We start from the raw sequence: 19,209 nt of genomic DNA, 5'->3' as shown, positions 1-19,209 counted from the left end.
GAAGCCGATGAAGTATTCTATAAGCAGCTGGCAGAGGTCTCACGATCATCTGCCCTTGTTCTTGTGGGGGACTTCAACTTCCCAGATGTCTGCTGGAAATACAATGCAGCAGAGAGGGAACAGTCATGGAGGTTCCTGGAGTGTGTGGAAGACAACTTCCTAACACAGCTGGTGAAGGAACCAACTAGGGGAAGTGCACTACTGGACCTACTGTTTTTTAACAGAGAAGGTCTTGTGGGGGATGTAAAGGTTGGAGGTCGCCTTGGGCAGAGTGATCATGAAATGATAGAATTTTCAATTCTTGATCAAGTAAGGCGGGGAGCCAGCAGAACTGCCACCTTGGATTTCCAAAGGGCAGACTTTAGCCTGTTTAGGAGCATGGTCGAGAGTGTCCCTTGGGAGGCAGTTTTGAAGAGCAAAGGTGCCCAGGAAGGCTGGGCATACTTCAAGCAGGTGCTCTTAAAAGCGCATGAGAAGGCCATCTCCTTGTCTCGAAAAACGAGCAGACGGGGAAGACGACCAGCCTGGCTAAATAGAGAACTTTGGCTGGACCTCAGGAAAAAAAGGAAAGTTTACATTCTCTGGAAAAGGGGGTTGGCAACTTATGAGGACTATCAAGATATAACAAAGCTATGTAGCTATGTAGGGGGAAAATGAGAAGGGCCAAAGCTCAATCAGAACTCAGCTTGGCCACTGCAGTTAAAGACAATAAGAAGAGATTCTTTGACTATATCAATAGAAAAAGGAAGACTAGGGAAAATGTAGGCCCACTGGTGAATGAGACAGGTGCCCTAGTGGTGGAAGACACAGAGAAGGCAGAGTTACTGAATGCCTTCTTTTCTTTGGTCTTCACTGCTAAAGCTGTCCCTCATGAATCCCACACTCTGAAGGCAAAGGGGAAGGTCTGGAGAGAGGAAGATTTTCCCTCAGTTGAGGAGGACCGTGTCAGAGACCACTTGGCCAAGCTGGACATTCACAAGTCCATGGGCCCTGATGGCATGCATCCGCGAGTGCTGAGAGAGCTGGCAGATGTTATCGCTAGACCACTCTCCATCGTCTTTGAACGGTCATGGAGAACAGGAGAGGTGCCTGAGGACTGGAGGAAGGCTGACATCACTCCGATCTTCAAAAAAGGCAAGAAGGAGGACCCAGGGAACTACAGACCAGTTAGTCTCACCTCTGTCCCTGGGAAGGTAATGGAGCGACTCATTCTGGATGTCATCTCCAAACACGTTGAGGAACAGGAAGTTATTGGAAGTGGTCAACATGGATTTACCAAGGGTAAATCATGCTTGACCAATCTGATAGCTTTCTATGATGTTATAACTGGTTGGCTGGATGAGGGGAGAGTCATGGATGTCATCTACCTTGACTTTAGCAAGGCTTTTAACACTGTCTCCCATGACATCCTCATTAGGAAGCTGAGGAAGTATGGGCTAGATGAGGTGACAGTGAGGTGGACTGAGAGTTGGCTGTGGGACAGAACTCAGAGGGTTGTGATCAGCAGCACAGAGTCTAGTTGGAGGCCTGTAACCAGTGGTATCCCCCAGGGGTCAATACTCGGTCCAATTTTGTTTAATATATTCATTAATGACCTGGATGAGGGGATAGAGTGTATCCTCAGCAAGTTTGCTGATGATACCAAACTGGGTGGGGTGGCTGACACCCCAGAGGGCCGTGCTGCCATCCAGCGTGACCTGGACAGGCTGGAGAGCTGGGCAGAGAAGAACCTAATGAGGTTCAACAAAACCAAGTGCAAGGTCCTGCACCTGGGGAGGAAGAATGCTAGGCACCAGTATAGGTTAGGGGCGGACCTGCTGGGAAGTAGCTTGGAGGATAAGGATCTGGGGGTTGTGGTGGACAGTAAATTATCCATGGCCCAGCAATGTGCCCTTGTCGCCAAAAAGGCCAATGGAATCCTGGGCTGCATAGGGAAGAGTGTGGCCAGTAGGTCGAGGGAGGTCATTCTCCCCCTCTACTCTGCACTGGTGAGGCCACAACTGGAATACTGTGTCTAATTTTGGGCTCCCCAGTTCAAGAGGGACAGGGAACTGCTGGAGCGAGTCCAGCGAAGAGCAACTAAGATGATTAAGGGCTTGGAGCATCTGCCTTATGAGGAAAGGCTGAGAGAGCTGGGACTCTTTAGCCTGCAGAAGAGAAGGCTGAGGGGAGACCTTATTATGGCATACAAGTATCTCAAGGGTGGGTTGAAGGAGGATGGAGCCAGGCTCTTTTCAATGGTTCCAAGTAACAGGATGAGGGGTAACGGGCACAAGTTGGAACACAGGAAGTTCCGTTCAAATACACGGAAACACTTCTTTACGGTGAGGGTGACAGAGCACTGGCACAGGCTGCCCAGGGAGGTTGTGGAGTCCCCTTCTCCGGAGATTTTCAAGACCCGCCTGGATGCAGTCCTGAGTAATGTGCTCTGGGCAATCCTGCTTTAGCAGGGGAGTTGGACTAGATGATCTCTAGAGGTCCCTTCCAACTCTGGTGATTCTGTGATTCTCCCTCCCACTGATCAAACTGAATTCTACTCTCAGGTAGTTCATTGCTTATAGACTGTAAAACTACATAAGACCTCTGTGACAATCTTGTCTGAGCCACTCTATCTCCAGAAGAAATTCCTGAATTCTTGAGTACTGGCATTTACTGCCGGGCTTTGTGTTCCTCTCTGACAGGAGGTTAAAAGAGGAAAGAGGCACACCTTCTGCTTTCAGACCTTACCTCCTGTGAGGGATGGAACAGGTTTTATCCAGTCCCATAAACATTGCCCTCCTGGATGTACTGCAGCAAACAAAAACGCAGGACAGACTTACATCATTTTCTAAGAAATTGAACATGCTTCTTTCAGCCAGTTCCTTTGACTCTTCAAATTTTTCTACTGCTTGTTTAACTTCTTCATCTGGTATCTTTCCAAGACGCTTCTTTTTATAATCATAATCCAAACGGCGTCCTTCTAGTTTCTTCAGATGATGCTGAATAAGACAGAACATTCATGAGGAGGTCCAAACGGGATGTGCCCAAACACACACATTGTGATTTAACGAAATTTCAGTTATGGATGCAAATATATGCAGAATCAAAGAAATAAAAGGCTCAGAGATTATCCATTCCATCCTTTTGATCTAAGGCAGCATCAGGTAAGTCTAAGACTGTATACATGAGTGAATTTTTAAACTGTACAGACTTTAAATAAACATCCATTTGTTAACACTTGGGGAACTGGCTATCCTGCTTTGCCGAACTTAGGCATCCAACTCATGGACTACGCTAAATGTGTAACACCTCAGACTGTCTAAATGAGAAGCAGGATCCAATCTAAATATGTGACAGTCCCCATATTCTACATTTAATTCATTTTTACCTCTTGAATTATTTGCAATACGACAGCTAAAAGTTAAAGGGTTCTTTTCCCCTCTTATTCCATAAGCAGTGCTCCAACAAATCTTGTATTCTTGCTTTCTTTGTTAGGTGTCAACTTGACACTTCTATCTGATATAACTACAAAAGCTTTTCTATTGCCAAAAATCATGGGACTGACAGACTTACAGAATGGACTCAAAGTGACAGTACAAAATGCTCATTAAAGCTAACATCAAACAATTTCTTTTCATCAGTTCAGAACTACAACTGAAGACAGTTATGTATCATAGGAGACAGCTACAGACATCAAGACATTATTACTATCTTTTTGCTATGCGTTCCACATCCATTTATGTGTAAACAAATAAAATAACTTTCATTTCTGCACTTCATCAGGGTTTTAACTTGCTTATTACCCAAGTCTATTGGAATCAACAGACTCAAACAGAGACTGCCTGGCTTTCTTTGAATTGTCACATTGTAAACAACAGCACTGAAAAACTTAACTCTAAAGGTTAAAAATGTGTTCTTCAGCTTCCTATATTTTTCCTATAGTAGCATACGGCACTTCAACATTTTATGGCACTTTTCAGATCACTCTGTGATTGCCCTGAATTGCCTTTTTCAACAGTTATATTCATCCTCCACTATAAACAGCTTTAGACTGACAGAGATGGCAACATAGGATAATCAGCCGCAGAAAATCACAGCCCACTCACATCTTCATAAAAATTAATAAACAAGTCCATTAAAATAAAATAGCAGAAAAACAAAGAATATAATTTTCTTCACTATACTCCTGGTACAGAATGTACAAGCAATACGGCAAATTGAGTAAGTTAGACAAGCGAGAAATAGCCAGGCATTGATTTTAAGCAGATTTCATTACTGTTTTGCTAGAGAGACAAACTTGAATGTAGTGAAATTTATTTACCTTATTGCTTTCAAGAAAAATATCTCAGGGAACTAGAGTTTGATTGATGCCGATTCTTGATAAGTGAAGCTTTACCCTGGAAAACTTACCCCAATCTCTTTTAAATCTTTGTCCTGCAATAACTGTAGAGGATCAATAAAATTTTGTTTGACATTAATATCAAGCGAGTCCTTCACCTCTGCCATTTGCTTCATGCTCTCACCAGCATCCAGTAGTGCAAGGCCTATGGTAAAGAATAGGCTAATTATATCTCAATATATGTTAAACCAGAAAATTTGGCTTATGAAACAGCTATTTCAAATAGGTATTTTTGTATCTGCTGCAGGCCCTCCAAGAGTAACAAAAAATAATGCAAGCTTCACACTTGCTTGTCCCCTACAGAAAATTAGAACAGGAAAGTTTTTGTTCTGAAGTATACCTTTTTTCCCCTGAAGGGCATCAGGGAAAAAGCTGAAATACTATTTACCCTACTGTATTTGCATAAGTTACAAACCTCCTCCACTTTGAGAACTGCAAACCAAGCCGATTAATTTCTACAGCTTTAGTGATATTACTAAATACACAAAAAGTAACTTTTTAACCACAAAATCATGTTTTACAGCTTCCTCACACACAGCATGCATTCTATCTAAGGCTCCTTTTGGTTGAAACTGTTGCTGCTTCTTTAAAACCACCTATTTAACAGAGCTGTATACTTTATTAAGCATGTAAGTATCAGCAGGCAGAACAGTGTTTGAAATGTTCTTTTCCCTTTCCTGGTTTTATTTAGTATCCCCCTTGCTTTTGCAAAACGACAAATACATCCAGCTCACAGGTGAGTTGTGCCACTTTGCTCTTTTGTGAGGAGAATAAATGAGTCTGGCTATCAGCAGCATCCTTCCCTATGCAGCACTGATTTGGGCTCCAGTGTGAGGTCCCTACGCCTACACAGCTGTTACTATTTCAAGACAACCACTGGGTGTAAAATTGCAGATATTAGCAACAGAACATAACAGAGCCAGCCAGTTCTGTACTGGCTGCTGCAGGCAGTCCCAGCCCATACCACTCTCTCCCAGCCCTAGTCCCCTCTCTTTCCCCAAACCGGGATTTTCCTTTTCTCATGTATTTTTCTTGGTTCTCTCTTAATCCCAGCCATATCAAAAAGCACCCACTGACTAAGATCTGTGACAATGCTTCAAATTCATTCCAGTCAAACCCACACACTATGCATGCTCAGCAAGCAAGGCCTCGACCAAGATTTTGGCTGTGAAGTACCAGAATATCTTGAGATGAAATAGGTAAGATTTGATTTACCAAAGAATTGTAGCATGGCCAAGCTAGAGTTCATTTTCATGAAAACAAGAAAATGCATATTTAAGGTGCACTGCTCCAAAGCACAGAAATACCAGATCGTTATTAAAAAAAAAAAAAAAAATTAACGCAGTTACTCCTTACTTTTTTCTATGAGAAATTTTTCCCTTCGTTTATTTCTCAAATGTGGGGTAACCATTTTTATTCAACAGTTGAAAGAAATACAGTGCCTCTAAGAATCACCCAAAATTATTTAGCTTTGGCAACTTAGAAACTAAAATGGTTATGGTAATAATATGAATAATCAGACAGCATCAGTAATAGCGTTATCAAAGCCACCTGCAATAGAGCTGGAGCATCATGTTTTGTTAATTGTATCAATCATCCCCTGATCACTGTACTTTCCCTCTTACCTGCAGTAGCTATTTACATAGGTTATTTCACCGAGTAATACTGTGCAAAAAAATTTATGCTGAAATATTCACAGAGGAGATACACAAACTCACCAAACATAGAATCATCGCCAAGCTCTCTGCCATACCGTATCATGCAGTCTCCCAGGAGTCCCTCTGTCTGGGGATAGCCTGTGGTTTTAACTTGTCCTCTGATCTTTGACATAGTGTTCAGCATTCCTAGCTTGGCTCTGTATGCTAAGAAGGACATAAAAAAAACCCACAAAAGATATAAAAACATTTTTAAAACTAATATATTTAAAGCTATAAATCATTTAACACACAATGTCATGAAGCAAGTCACTAAGCTGGTCTGTAGATTCATAAGGGTTTTTTTTGTCAGTACTTCATAACCAAAATTGAAATAAGTATCCATTCAACAATATTATGGGTCATATGAAACTGCTTTTTATTCACAACTAAGTATAATTTCTCCAGGCAGATATATGGTGGGAGTGCTTATCACCTTCTGTGGATAATCATCAGTACTCGCATTCCTTTGAATATTCCTACTTGTATACCCCTTGTTTAGAAGCACTGCAGAAAGCAAATGCAGAATAGACAAGCACAGCCAAAGCCAATTTCATGCTTGCTTTCTCCCTCTTTTGCTTGTGAGAACTTTGCAGAACTTCCCCTGTCCTTTTTTGGTTTTGTTCCAGTAATCAAGACAGTAGAAATTTTTTCTGCAGAATGGCCTGGTACATACAAATTAATTTAATGTTATCTTGCACATATCATGACAAAAACATGCATTTATTCTTGGGACATTTTTTCCAATCTACTCCTTACAGTTACCACTCAACAGCTTCTTCAACACCGTAGCAGCCACGGACAGGGCATTCCTAAGGGATGTGGACCATGGTGACCAGCTTCATCTTGAACATGCTGGCTGGGCCTTGGTAAAGGACAGAATCCTGCCATCCTTATGTAGACATAACCCATTAAACTTCTTCTGGAATGTCATCTCATAAGGTACCCACAAGAGATGGCTATCTTTGAAGTCACTGGTATAGCTGACTAAACAGGAATTCAGTCAAACAGGTCTCAGAAAATGAAGGTTCTTCCAACAGCTGGTTTGGACAGTGAATCAAGGTCATAACAGATAAACTTTGTGACTGCAAATGTAAGTGTGTCTCCTTTCTTGTTTCTTAAAACAAGATTTGAAAAACCTTTATTAACTGACAATCCAAAATCCACAGAGACCTAGCAGGGTCCAGAAAACACAAAACCTCATTCAAATACCAGATAAGCAAATAACAGCCCTCTTGCCCATGGCTACGTAAACACCAGTACCTCTGATGGTGGCAGCCTATGAGTTAAATTCAACAGCTTTTTATATCTCTGCTAAAAAAAACCAAAATGTTGGCGTTCTCTTCACTGTAGGGATCTATATCCCACTCCAGGAAATCCAGCACAATCATGAACACAGGTGCTGTACCAGAGGCCCAAGCTGTCCGAGGCATGTCTCGCGTGCACAACCTACACGTGCCCAGCAAACCAGATGCACCGTGTGCTGCCAGTGGAACGTACCCCAGATCAGACTTACCGCATATAAACTCTACAGTTGTTCATTGCACACACAGGTAAAGTTCTCTGGGACACCCAGAAGGCTCACAATGATGACCTAATTAGCTTTTATTTACCTAGGATGAATTTCCAAGTAGGAAGACAATGTTCAGCAAAATCCTACACCTATTGTTCCTATCCTACCTGGATTTGGCTGAAGATACTCTGTGGATTTGGACAGAAGCTCCGCTACAGCTTTATTAGTAACATCGATTTTCTGAAAAAGAAAAGTAACACAGTTGGCAAAAAGCAAATCAACTACTAGAAAGTTTATCATTTTATTAGACATAATATACTATTCTAGCTGATAATGAAATTTTATTTAAAATAAAGCAAATATCATAGCTTGAAATAAATAGCCATGTCATAGTTACAACAGGATTTTACCAAAAACATATTAATTGGCAGGTAGTACTGGGAAGGAAAGAAGATTTATATCAAAATGTGGGCTTGCCTTTCCAGCCCATCAGTCTTGACCACTGCTTACACATTCTAGACTACAATTTTCCTGCTAGCCCCACAGTTGTTATTCAGACCGCTTTCTCCACAGGTGAAAAGGACTGAACATATCCCTCACAATCTTGGGGTCAGGGCCATTTAAAGCAGTAGTTTGCATTGTCTTCCCATGTAATAGTTTTTAAAATGCTACAAAAAAAAAAAAAAAAAAAAAAATTCACATTTCTGGTTTGTTTCCCTTTTTCTCCCTAAGGGCCTCCACATTATTTTTTCCCTTATAATGAAGGGAAAGGAAATAATTATTCTGTAGCCGAAGAAACTGAAACCTAGAAACCTGTTTGGATCATGAATTCAAAAGTGCGTGTTGGAAAAAAAAAAAAAAAAAACAAACCACCACACGCAAGACTTTTTTTCCTCAATCTACCAACAATAAAAGCTGTGACCTAGGTCTACTACGAACATTAAAAAAATACACAGAAATACAAGGGCAATTAAAAAAAAGCACATAAAAGCTGAAAAAGCAGAAACTGGCAGTAACATCGTTGAATTTGCAACACAACTAACAAGTGGAGAGCAAACATCTCAATTTCCACAACAATGCATGTAAATTTCTGAACGTGCAGTTAAATTAAGAAATATAATTCTGTATCAAGAGAAAATTTGACCTCGGTAGTTAGATTTTTATCATGAATAATAACAGATGGGCAGGCTTCGTGATGTTTACAAAGCCTCACTAAACACTGGAGACATCGCTCTCTAATCTCCCTGACAGAGAGAGGCGGAAGGCCCCTCCTGATACTCTGCACCATTCTTGGAAGAGATTCTCTTCACTCTCGAGAGGTGTCAGAGCGGCTTCCTCTGCTCAGACAGCCATCGTGGATGTCTCTTCTCCCTTGGCTGAGCTGACAAGGCCCAAGGATAAATTTGCACTTATTCTTATAAATTTAAGTTTGGAAGCACGTGGTGGGGTCTTCCCCCCAGGTGAATCTACAATACCATTTTATCACTTGAAACGTGACACTTTTTTGATTCTAGAACAGTTTAATATCAAAAACCATGTTACTTTCCTTACCCTTTCCATCTCTTGAAATTCTTCATCTAACTTTGTTCCTTCTGCTCCACTTATTTTTTCACTGAACAACTGTAAAAATATAAATTTAACAGAAAAATGCATGATTATTTAATTACAGAATAAATATCTCTGAGAGTCACAGGAATTCACTCCAGATTAGAAAATATTCAGCAACCATTTGAGGCATCTGTGCAAGAGAAAAGTAACCTTAGTCTTGGAAGTGAAGCACTAATTTCTAGAGAGACAAAGATACCTGATACAAATTTATCACAGGCAAACAAAAAATGATTTCTCATGCTTAAAACAGTTTGTCCCCTAAAGGCACGACCTATGCTGCAGAATTCAGGCACAGGAACCGGAGCCTGACTGCAGGTAAATCCAGAGTAACCCTTTCAAGTACGTCTCTCCAGCTCTACACTTTTGAGTACCTTCTGGTCATGTACACCATTAGGGTCAGGGATACAACTCCCATTCCTGCTGCCGGGAGTTGTGGGCAGTTCTGCGGAAGGAACGACTTCACGAAAAATGCTGCACTGTGACCTGCTGTCATGACTGAGCATCTTTATGATGCCAAAACCAAAAATGCCACGCATTCTTCAAAAACTCAAAGCACCAGTTTTACATAGAGGATTTCAGTAAACCTTCTTAAGGTGGCCGAAACATTATCCAACTTTTGTGTAAAAACTCCAGGACGTCAGACCTGATTTTGGTCCTCACCAAGTAAATCATGGCTAGGAATAAGCACTCGAGCAAAACTTGGCTATCCGCTTTTTGCAGTGCATGGTACCTGCACTGCAATTGCATGAAAAGAAAGACAGATCCTCCCCCAGCGTGAAACAGCCTTTGAAAGCTTCACTCACTACCACAGAAGTGGTTTAACGCATATTCAGCAAATATTAAACATTAATTCCTAGGATAATTCCTGCAAAAATACTATGCATTTCTCTGTTTTAATTGACTTTGATTACTGAATCTGTTACAGCATAATATAAAATCCAGGGACAGCTCACTGACTGCTGGCGTCCTACAAACCCACCCCCAGTAAAGCGTTTTGTTTGTCCTCAGCACCTCTTAGAAGAGGATTCATCTCACTGAATTAAAAGGGCCTGAGACCTGCACAATCTGAAAATGGGTCACAGCTCTTTGCAGTGCCATGGATCCCTCTTCTCGGTCACAGCCTCCACCGCGCAGGTGTGGAGGGAGCGCCCTGCCTGGCCAAAATCCAGCGAGGAGCTGACGAAGCAGAGCTGGGAGCTCAGCGGCAGCTGACCTTCCATCAGTATTGCTGCCACCACACAGCCAAAAGAACAGACCTACTTAAGGGAAAGGCTGAGCTCAGAGAGAGCCGTTCTGTGAGTTATTTCTATTGGCTTTACAGTAGGACGCACCATCTTTATGTTTAATATGCCAAGCAGCCCACAAACCCGTCAGGATTATTTCTCTTCCAGAGCACTGACAGAACAAGCACAAAAGCAGGTCAAACAGATATGGAGAGGCCCCTGTAGCAGCAAGTTCCTGTGGCTTGTCATCGTGCTGCTGTAGGACATCCCAGCAGAGAAGCAACCTAGGGCCACGCATGGAGGGAGACACTGCCCGGGTCTCTGCAGGTGCACCCCAGGAGTCCTTCAGCACAGATGGAGAAAGGGTGTGAAAAGGCTGCACGAAAAGCAGCCTGTCAGAAATTGTGCAGCTTCCTGGCGCTGGCAATGTCTGTCTCCTTTCTGCGCAAAGTTAATTCCTAAAATAATCAATGTCATTTTCCACAGCCTCACACATGTTTTCTTTCTTCTGCGCGCAATGAAAAGATCTGTGGTTTCCTGAAACCTCTCATGGTGATCTGTTTCCAAAGGCTGAGTGCAGCGGGGGAATTGTCCTTCTCAGGCTGAAGTTGCAAAATCCACATTCAGTAGCAACCCATAGCTGTCTCATTACAAATAATCCATTTACATGTTGGCGAAGGATAAATGCAATGAAGTAACACAATTGCTTGACTGTGAAAATATAATTAATAATAAATTACAGTACCAAATGACTAAAATAACGAAATGGCCCACACTTGGAGAGAATAGATGTGAATGTTATAACAAGAAGCACAAGCGGATGAGTAGAAAGTTCACACACTAGCAGTAACGCCAGAGAGAAAAGAAACTCCACTGGCTCACTGGGAGGCTGACAAAGACAGTTTGAAAAACACCATTTCTCATCAGATACACTGGAAGTTGATACGTTTTCAGTAAATGCCTTAGGGCACGCACTACCCACTGGCATCCCTTAGCTCTCCCTGGCTCACTGGTGGCCATACATGGTCCCATACAACTCCCTCAAATAACAGCGCGAGTCTCAGGCTCACCGTGCTGTTGCTGGCTTTGCCAGGATGGCAGCTGCTGGCCCGGGCGGTCGCACTGGGCTGGTGAGGCTGCGCTCCGGGTGCCAGCAGACAGGCGCCCGGGCACCCGGCTCCCACCCGCTCGCCCTCTTTGCACATCTGCTGCCACGCTGTCACCCAGGTTTAGTTTTGGTTTCTCTTCTGAAATGTTGCAACACTCTTCACTGTGTTTTGAATGGATAAAATTCAGTGCCACTCACAGAGGGAGAAACTATTTGCAGTAACACCGAGTCACTCCTTGCAAGGGGATCACTGGACTCACTGAAGCAACAGGGAGTAAGGAAAGCATCTAAGTTAGATCCAGAAGGTCACAGAACAACTGAGACTTCTACACACCAGCTTTCAGAGAGATTCTGCATCTACAATGTGCAGAGAATAATGGAGTACTTCAATTAACAACCTGGATGATGGGATAGCGTACACTCCCAGAGAGTATGGAAGACACCAGCTTGGGAGCAGCAGCTGATACACAGTATGGTGGTGGTGGGGCTGCTCCTCAGAAGGGCCTTGACAGGCCGGGAAAAACAGGCTGACAGGAACCCTATAACACAAATGCAGAGTCCTGCACCTGCCATGGAATATCCCCATGCAACAGCACAGGCTGGAGGCCAACTGGCTCCGAAACAGCTCTGCAGAATAACACCTGTGGTACCGGCTGAAAACAAGTTGAACATTAAGTCAGAAGCGTGCCCTTGAGGGGAAGAAAGCCAACCCCATACTGGGCTCTATTAGCAGCATCATAGACAGGAGGTTCAGGGAAGTGATAATTTCAGTTTAGCACTTGTAAGACCAGATGTGCAGACCTGTGTCCAGTTTTGGCTCCCCAGTACAAGGCACGGACATCCTGGGTGAGTCTGGTGGAGGGCGACTGATACGGGCATGGGACTGGAGCACAGGGCACACAGACAGCTGAGTTTGTTCAGCCTTTAGAAGAGGTTAAGAGGGTATCTACTTAGTGAGAGTGTATGGAAAAAATGGAGTCTGAATCTTACGGAAGGACAAGAAGCAACAGTCACAAGCTGGAAAACAAGAAATTCACACCTCTTAAAAAAGAGAGAAAAAAGAAGAAAAAAAACCAAAACACCAAGAAGGTGGTCAAACACTGGAGCAGGTCGTCCAGAGAAGTTGTGGAGATCCCATACCTGAAGATGCTCAAGCCTTGACTGGAAAAGACCCTGAGCAACCTGTGCTCTAACAGGGCCTGCTTCAAGTGGGAGGCTGGAGCAGATGCTCTCTGGAGAGCCCTTCTGACCTACCTGACTCCCAGTTCTAACTCTGTATTTACAGCGCCATGTGAATGCAACGGCACAGAGCCAGCCGCAGGATCTGTAGACATGGTTGCATACAGACACTGAAAACAACATACACCTAAATTTAGGAGCAAAAGCACCAAGCAGAAGAAAAAGTTTGTTCACGCACTTTCCTGTTTCTATGCAAACATTAATGACACTGCAGTTTCTAGCCCAAGGAGACACATTTTCAGTTATATTTACTCTGACCTCTAATTTCCTTTGAAAAGGAGACTACCTTGGTGTTCAGAGAGGTACAGTAAAGAATGATTCCTTAAAGTCTATAAGCTGTCAGCACTCCTGACAGTGAAAGCTGGTACAAAGTTCTAATAGTTATCATTAAATTTTACACCACTACAGCTAATTTCATATCGGTATAATCAGGATCAGCTTTACTATTTCTCACATTTAGAAACACAAAAGCTTTTTTTCTGATCATACTGAATTTAGGAGTTGAAAACTAGCATCACCACTCTCCCAATTAAAAGTCACAGGATACCCAATTAATTACTGAAAATGGATGCACAAAGGAGACAGCTGCTGAGCTTTAGTTCTCCGACTATTTGCTGAGTATCATTTACATGCATTACATCAAGCTGCAAAACGCTTTGAACTTAAATAAAAGCATGCCTAACTGGGGGGCTCCGTAATTATGTGGCAATATCTATCCGTTTTTACAAGTCAGCTAATCAAATGCGAAACTGCAACCATCACATAAGGCATGTACTCCGAGGGAGCCTGGAACTACTTGTACAGGTAGAATCCTCCATCTCCAAATTCAGGAGCTGGATGCCATGGATTCAGCACCTTTTCACTAGACAGGGCCAGAGCCAGAATTTGGGGCTCTGAAAAAAAATGAGTTCTCACCACAGGGACCACCAACATCTTATTATTATACTGCCAGGTCAGAAGACAAAGCCATTCATTATCTGGCGGAGCTAATTAGGTTTTCTCTGGGTCAAAATTTACATCCAGAGAATAGCTGTGAAATGAGAGATTTCTTCCTCTCAGGTGTCTGTGCAACTCCCTCCATCGCACTTGACATAATAGAGTTAGTAGGGGAAAAAAAAATAACGCAAACATCGAAACACTTTCAAATACGCCACTGTATTATCATGTCTCATTTGTAGTTACACCTGATAGCAAGCTACCTTTTATTGTAGAACTTGCATTATCTATATAATAGAAGACCTTTTTGCCTGAAGAAATACTGCAGTTCATACACAAACGCTCCTGGCTTCTAAATTCTTCCTAGATCCTACTGTTGGTTTTAATATTGAAAAATTAAATATGATGTTGTATCATATACAATCTAAAAGTCTCTGGTGGGCTTATGTGGAATATTCCGGGAAGAGAAATCTGGAAAAAAAACCCAAACAGGTTTTGAAAGAAACCCCTCCAGATATTGTGATTTCTATTTAAGTTCTGTATATCCAGCTACTGTTCCAAATGTAAATTGCAATTTTGTTATACAGTCTTAAAATACTAAATATTTATCTGCTAAGGAATTTATATTCCAAGAAATTCCCTGAGAAAACATTTTTTCCATAAACCTAATATTGACATTTTGTTCCACACTAGTTCTTTGTTACTCTAATTTCCTTTTGATTTGTTCTGTTGTTATGAAGCACGAACACAGTTCATGAACTGTCTACAGTTTAAACCAAAATCTACGGCTCACCAAAACTCTTAAGCTGAAAAAAGACTCAAGCTTTCATGTAATTTTTCAGTACTTTTAAGTATGTTAAGATTTATCCTTCTTATTGCACAGGAATAGTACATTTCTCCATTATAATATGGATTATATAAATGAGCTTCAGAAAAATGCCATCTTTTACTAATGTTTCGTACATCATATCCACTAAATTACTATACTTTTTCGTATTTCACTAAGGGAGGTTACTGAGCATGAGAAACTGCCAAAAATATCCCAGATCAACAGAGAGCTGATAAAACTCTCAAAACAATTACCCTATTTTTTTAATATATCCCCTGGGTATTTTATAATACAAGTCAATAGGATTCTTGCCAGCCAATACTTACGCACATGCTCTGACCTTCTGTTTCACTTGTTTTGCCTTTCCTTTGCAACAATCATTAACGGGGATTGAACCATCACTGTATTTTGTTGTCATTCAGTTACTGTTGAAACAAGCGGAGCCAAATAAGTCCTTAACTGGCCATCAAAATTCACTTGTACATAAAGGGCCAAAAAATCATCAAATACTATTTAATGACTGAAAGAGTCTGCTATCATATTCTATTAAAGGCTTAAGAGCTTTTAATGACTCTTCACCATGTAACAGCATTTCTTTTGTTCTGAAGGAGTATCTGCTGAAATTATCTGTTGAAACTTTAATGGGATGGAAAACTCCTACATTTGTCATAAATATGCACACTGTCAAACCCATGAGGCAAAACCTAGATTTTAGGAAAAAAAAAAAAAAAAAAATCTTTTAACAAAAAAGCCAAAGCTATGAAAATAATTCCCTCTCTCTAAAAAGGAAGCAAGCAATCAACTGGGGAAACTAATAGATTCATCTCAAAGTTCGCACATCAGAAGCCAGGAAATAATATAACTATATGACTACATTTCCCACAGAAACATATAACTGGGCCAAACTGCACAAAGATGTTAAGATTTATCTTTACATACAGTACTTAATACAAAATATTACATTCCAGTATGGTTAATGCATAATAGTTACGCTTCTCTTAATAAATCATTAAAAGTTCCAGTTATTGCCCTGCAGCCATGTAACTGTTCTGTTTGGTGTTAAATTATTATGCATAGAGGATTTAATGCAATGTGACAATATTGATAGCCTTCTGAAGAATCTTATTAAAGCCTATCATAAACAATGGGAAGTATAAGCTGGCTGGCAAGATGTCTTCTGGCTAAAGCAGAATCCCCTTGCTGTGCTCAGCCTCCCAAAGCGAGAGACAGTTTCTGTTTTGTCCTTTTCTATAATGCTCCACCACATGAGAGAACTAAGATGCCAGACCAAAAGTAGTTTAACTTCAAATCTCTGTAATTGCCTGTTTTGTGCTTCCAAGTTCTACTACAATGATATGTATATTACCTGTTTTTCCTCTGTCCCATCTGCTATATTTGGTATAGATTGTTAATTCCCCACACTCAGAAAGGTTACTACTAGTTCATACAGTGCAGACTACTAAGAACTTGAACCTACAACACAGCTTACTTAATGTTTTGCATCTTAGCACATCTTCAATGCCATAAAGGAGTACACACTGGCAGAGAGCCATCTGCACAGTTTGCCACTGTGATAGAAAAATATTCTTTAAAAAAGAAAAAGAAATATTCTGCTTTATTGACTAGGTGAGCACCCAAAATGACTGGACAGCTTATACACACCCCTGGGACTGACTTCTCGAGATCTACTAAAGGTCTGAGTGCTAAGAAGAAAAAGAAGTGCCCCACACTGAGAAAGTAAACTAAGATGCACATTTTCAAACACAGATCAAAACAAATGAAACACAGCACTTGGGCGCCTGGAACAGCTGCAGAGGATGCTGAAACCAACAGGTACGAGAATGGCAGCCTCTTCAGGTCTCTCCTCCTGTACCAAGAACGTCCCAAGACATGGCATGCAGGGACAAGGATGTCAGAGCCACTAGAAGTGGCAAATCATCTGCAAATGAAAATGGGTAATATATACCTTAAAAAGAGATTTTTCTCAGACTGCTTAAAAAAATACAATGAGGGAAAAGGTCAAATTACAACAGCATACCACTACTTGATGCTGTTCTTTTAGTTACATTGACACAGCTCACATTATCCTAATGCTTTGGAGAAAATCCAAACCTCTTATTTTAGAGGTTAAGCACTAAATGACGGCAAGAACTCTTTGGTTGCCTCAGTACGTTGTGTTTTCAAAGAAAACAAAAATATTCCTGCTCTGATATACTTGAAAGGAAAAAAGATTTATTCTGCCCCCCAAAATACATAAGGGGTCTACTACAAAGTGCGTACGTTTCAGTCTTGCAAATGGTGAACACTGGCTTACCTCCAGCAAATCATTTAAGTTTATACTTCAGTAGGTGCTTAAATGCTTTGCTGGATCAAGACTGGAGTGCTCAGCACCTTGCAGTATCAAGCTCAAAGCGTCATCACCTTCACATGGAATATTTTATAAAACTTTTTCTTCTACTAAACTTTCCGCTAGCAGTAGCACAGATTTCTCCAAAGCACTTGGGGAAACAGTAAAAAATTTCTTACAGCAGAGAGAACTGGGATTTTTTTGAAAAAATTAACCACGCAGCCGAACTGGGTCCTACTGCTCTTTAATCAAAATTACAGAGTGCAAGAAGCTGCACCCTAAAAAGCAAATACTTGTTATTGCTCTCATGGCTACATGAGCAGTATAAAATATCTCTGAATTCAACAACACCAGTACATGGGTATTTAAGAAAGCAAAGCTTTCTCTTTTGTTAACAGTTTATCCATAATTATGAAACGTAATATAGTATTTTTGAATTTAAGTGAGACATCAACACTGATTAAAATTTATAATCATATCGCAGATACGAAAATTAAACCAGCATTCTGGCAGTACCTGCGGCACAGTAATAAATGCAGGGAGACAACGAAGTGTTGCATACAATTAGATGATTCTCTTGTAATTCATTACCCATCACAAACAGCTGAACCAGAACACCACATCCATGGCCACAGGAGTACACGTCCTAAGTACTTCACCAAAGATCTCTATTCCCAGATATTTAAAGCAGAAATATAAATTATGAACTGTAGGATGCGCCTGGACTTAAAGACAGCTCATGACTATGCTCACACTATCTTGAGCAAAGAAAGGGCGTGTGCTGTATCTAAACTTCCTTTAGGGATTTCTGATTGACCCAATAGCAAATCTTGTCCCAGCAGCCGACAAAATCAAAATACCAAAAAGGGTTGTATTTAAAAAAAAAAATATATGAAGAATTTAAAAAAAATATATATATATCTACAAATGAGTTGCATTTAAGGCCACAACAAGATAGGCATCATTAAAATATTTGTTAAGTATTTTCTAATTTTACAAATTTCATACAACTTATAAACATGAAAAATAAAAACAGCCCCTTTTCATTTTCCGAGCATAGACTTAGGTAGGAAATTCCATTTGCATAACAAAAAAAACCAAACCCAGGCCATCTAAAGGACACCAAGAATCTCAAGGGCCGGTTTCCCAAGAAGCAAAACATACTCCTACAAAGGAATCTCTGAATCACACTAAGTTAAAGAAATGCACAAAAGTACTGCCAGTGTTTATAGTCATGAACGTTCCTATCCCACTAATATTTATGAACCCTTTATTTCATTACTTGTAACTTTTTAGACAAACAGGAGCAACAAGATCACAGTAGATTATTTTTAGGAAGACCGATGAACTGAGTTATAAAAGGCTATGCCAGATAAATAGGAATAGAAGAGAAATATGTTGGCAATGTGACTTGCCTGGGAGGTAGGAAACCTTGGGTGTTCCCATATGCATCCTTCCTGCATGGTGATGTTCTGTAAGCTGCTGGTGTAACACTAACTCAGCTTCAACCATTTCACTGTTAATGGATCACACACAGATCTACATAAAGCATTATTATTAAGCCTACCTTATAACATGGAGCAAATCTTTCACAGCCGAGCATGACCCAAAGTGTAGAAGTCCGGCCAAGCAATCCGCTGAGACCACTACAGTCAACTCCACAGCTGCCCGTATCAACAAGAATGGACCCACTCCATCAAAACTCCCCATATGCTCATAAAGAAAAAAAAAATACCTATTCACATCATGGAACGTAAGGTCTGCAGCTACCACACTGAATCGATGAACCCACACAGCTGTTGAGCTGCAACAGCACAGTTCTGGACAAGGTTCAGAAGTGGCAGCTTATTTTTATTTAGAAAGGAAGCTCAAATTGTGCAAGCCATGTAGTCTGGGATCAAGAAAGCCCTTATAAGCACTGGTACATACAGGAATGTTTGAGCAACGACAGAACTCCCCTCTGATGTTGGAGTTTCAGCAGGCAATCTACATACACCTCACAGGGACAAGCCAAGACATCTGTCTTTCAGCAAAAAAAATCCCACCAACTGATTAACCAGAGGTTCTGCTTTCAAACTAATGGTGGTAGAGACTCAGAATTACTTGGACAAGAATTTACACTGATTTAAATTCTTTTACATACAGTTCTTCTGTACCACTTCATGTGATCCCCCCTAACTTAAATCAATTTGTATGAATAAGGACTGCTGAAGACACCCAGGTACGTGTCAAAATCAATCTAAGAGCCTTTGCTTGGGAAACAACATCAAAGAAAAAGAGAAAGGCACAGAACCCAAGAACATGACATAAATGAGGTTACTGGTTGATGACTGC

The 19,209-nt window shown here is 41.0% G+C and overlaps 1 protein-coding gene across 2 annotated transcripts in view; it reads right to left on the bottom strand.

Annotated features, from left to right (window-relative positions):
- SH3GL3 (SH3 domain containing GRB2 like 3, endophilin A3) overlaps positions 1-19,209 on the bottom strand; it is a gene marked incomplete at both ends in the record, with an annotated part of 60,440 nt that overhangs the window by 10,365 nt on the left and 30,866 nt on the right. For both annotated transcript variants that reach the window (XM_082488760.1, XM_082488761.1), the window contains 5 exons: positions 2,820-2,978; positions 4,390-4,523; positions 6,097-6,240; positions 7,753-7,825; positions 9,137-9,205. In XM_082488760.1, the coding sequence (XP_082344886.1) occupies positions 2,820-2,978; positions 4,390-4,523; positions 6,097-6,240; positions 7,753-7,825; positions 9,137-9,205 (579 nt within the window). The remainder of the gene's footprint in view (positions 1-2,819; positions 2,979-4,389; positions 4,524-6,096; positions 6,241-7,752; positions 7,826-9,136; positions 9,206-19,209) is intronic.

This window comes from Vanellus vanellus (assembly GCF_965231255.1).
Source record: "Vanellus vanellus genome assembly, chromosome: 11".
Taxonomy (NCBI): Eukaryota; Metazoa; Chordata; class Aves; order Charadriiformes; family Charadriidae; genus Vanellus; species Vanellus vanellus.
Note: the sequence above shows the minus strand (reverse complement) of the source record. Positions and strands in the feature narration are given on the sequence as shown.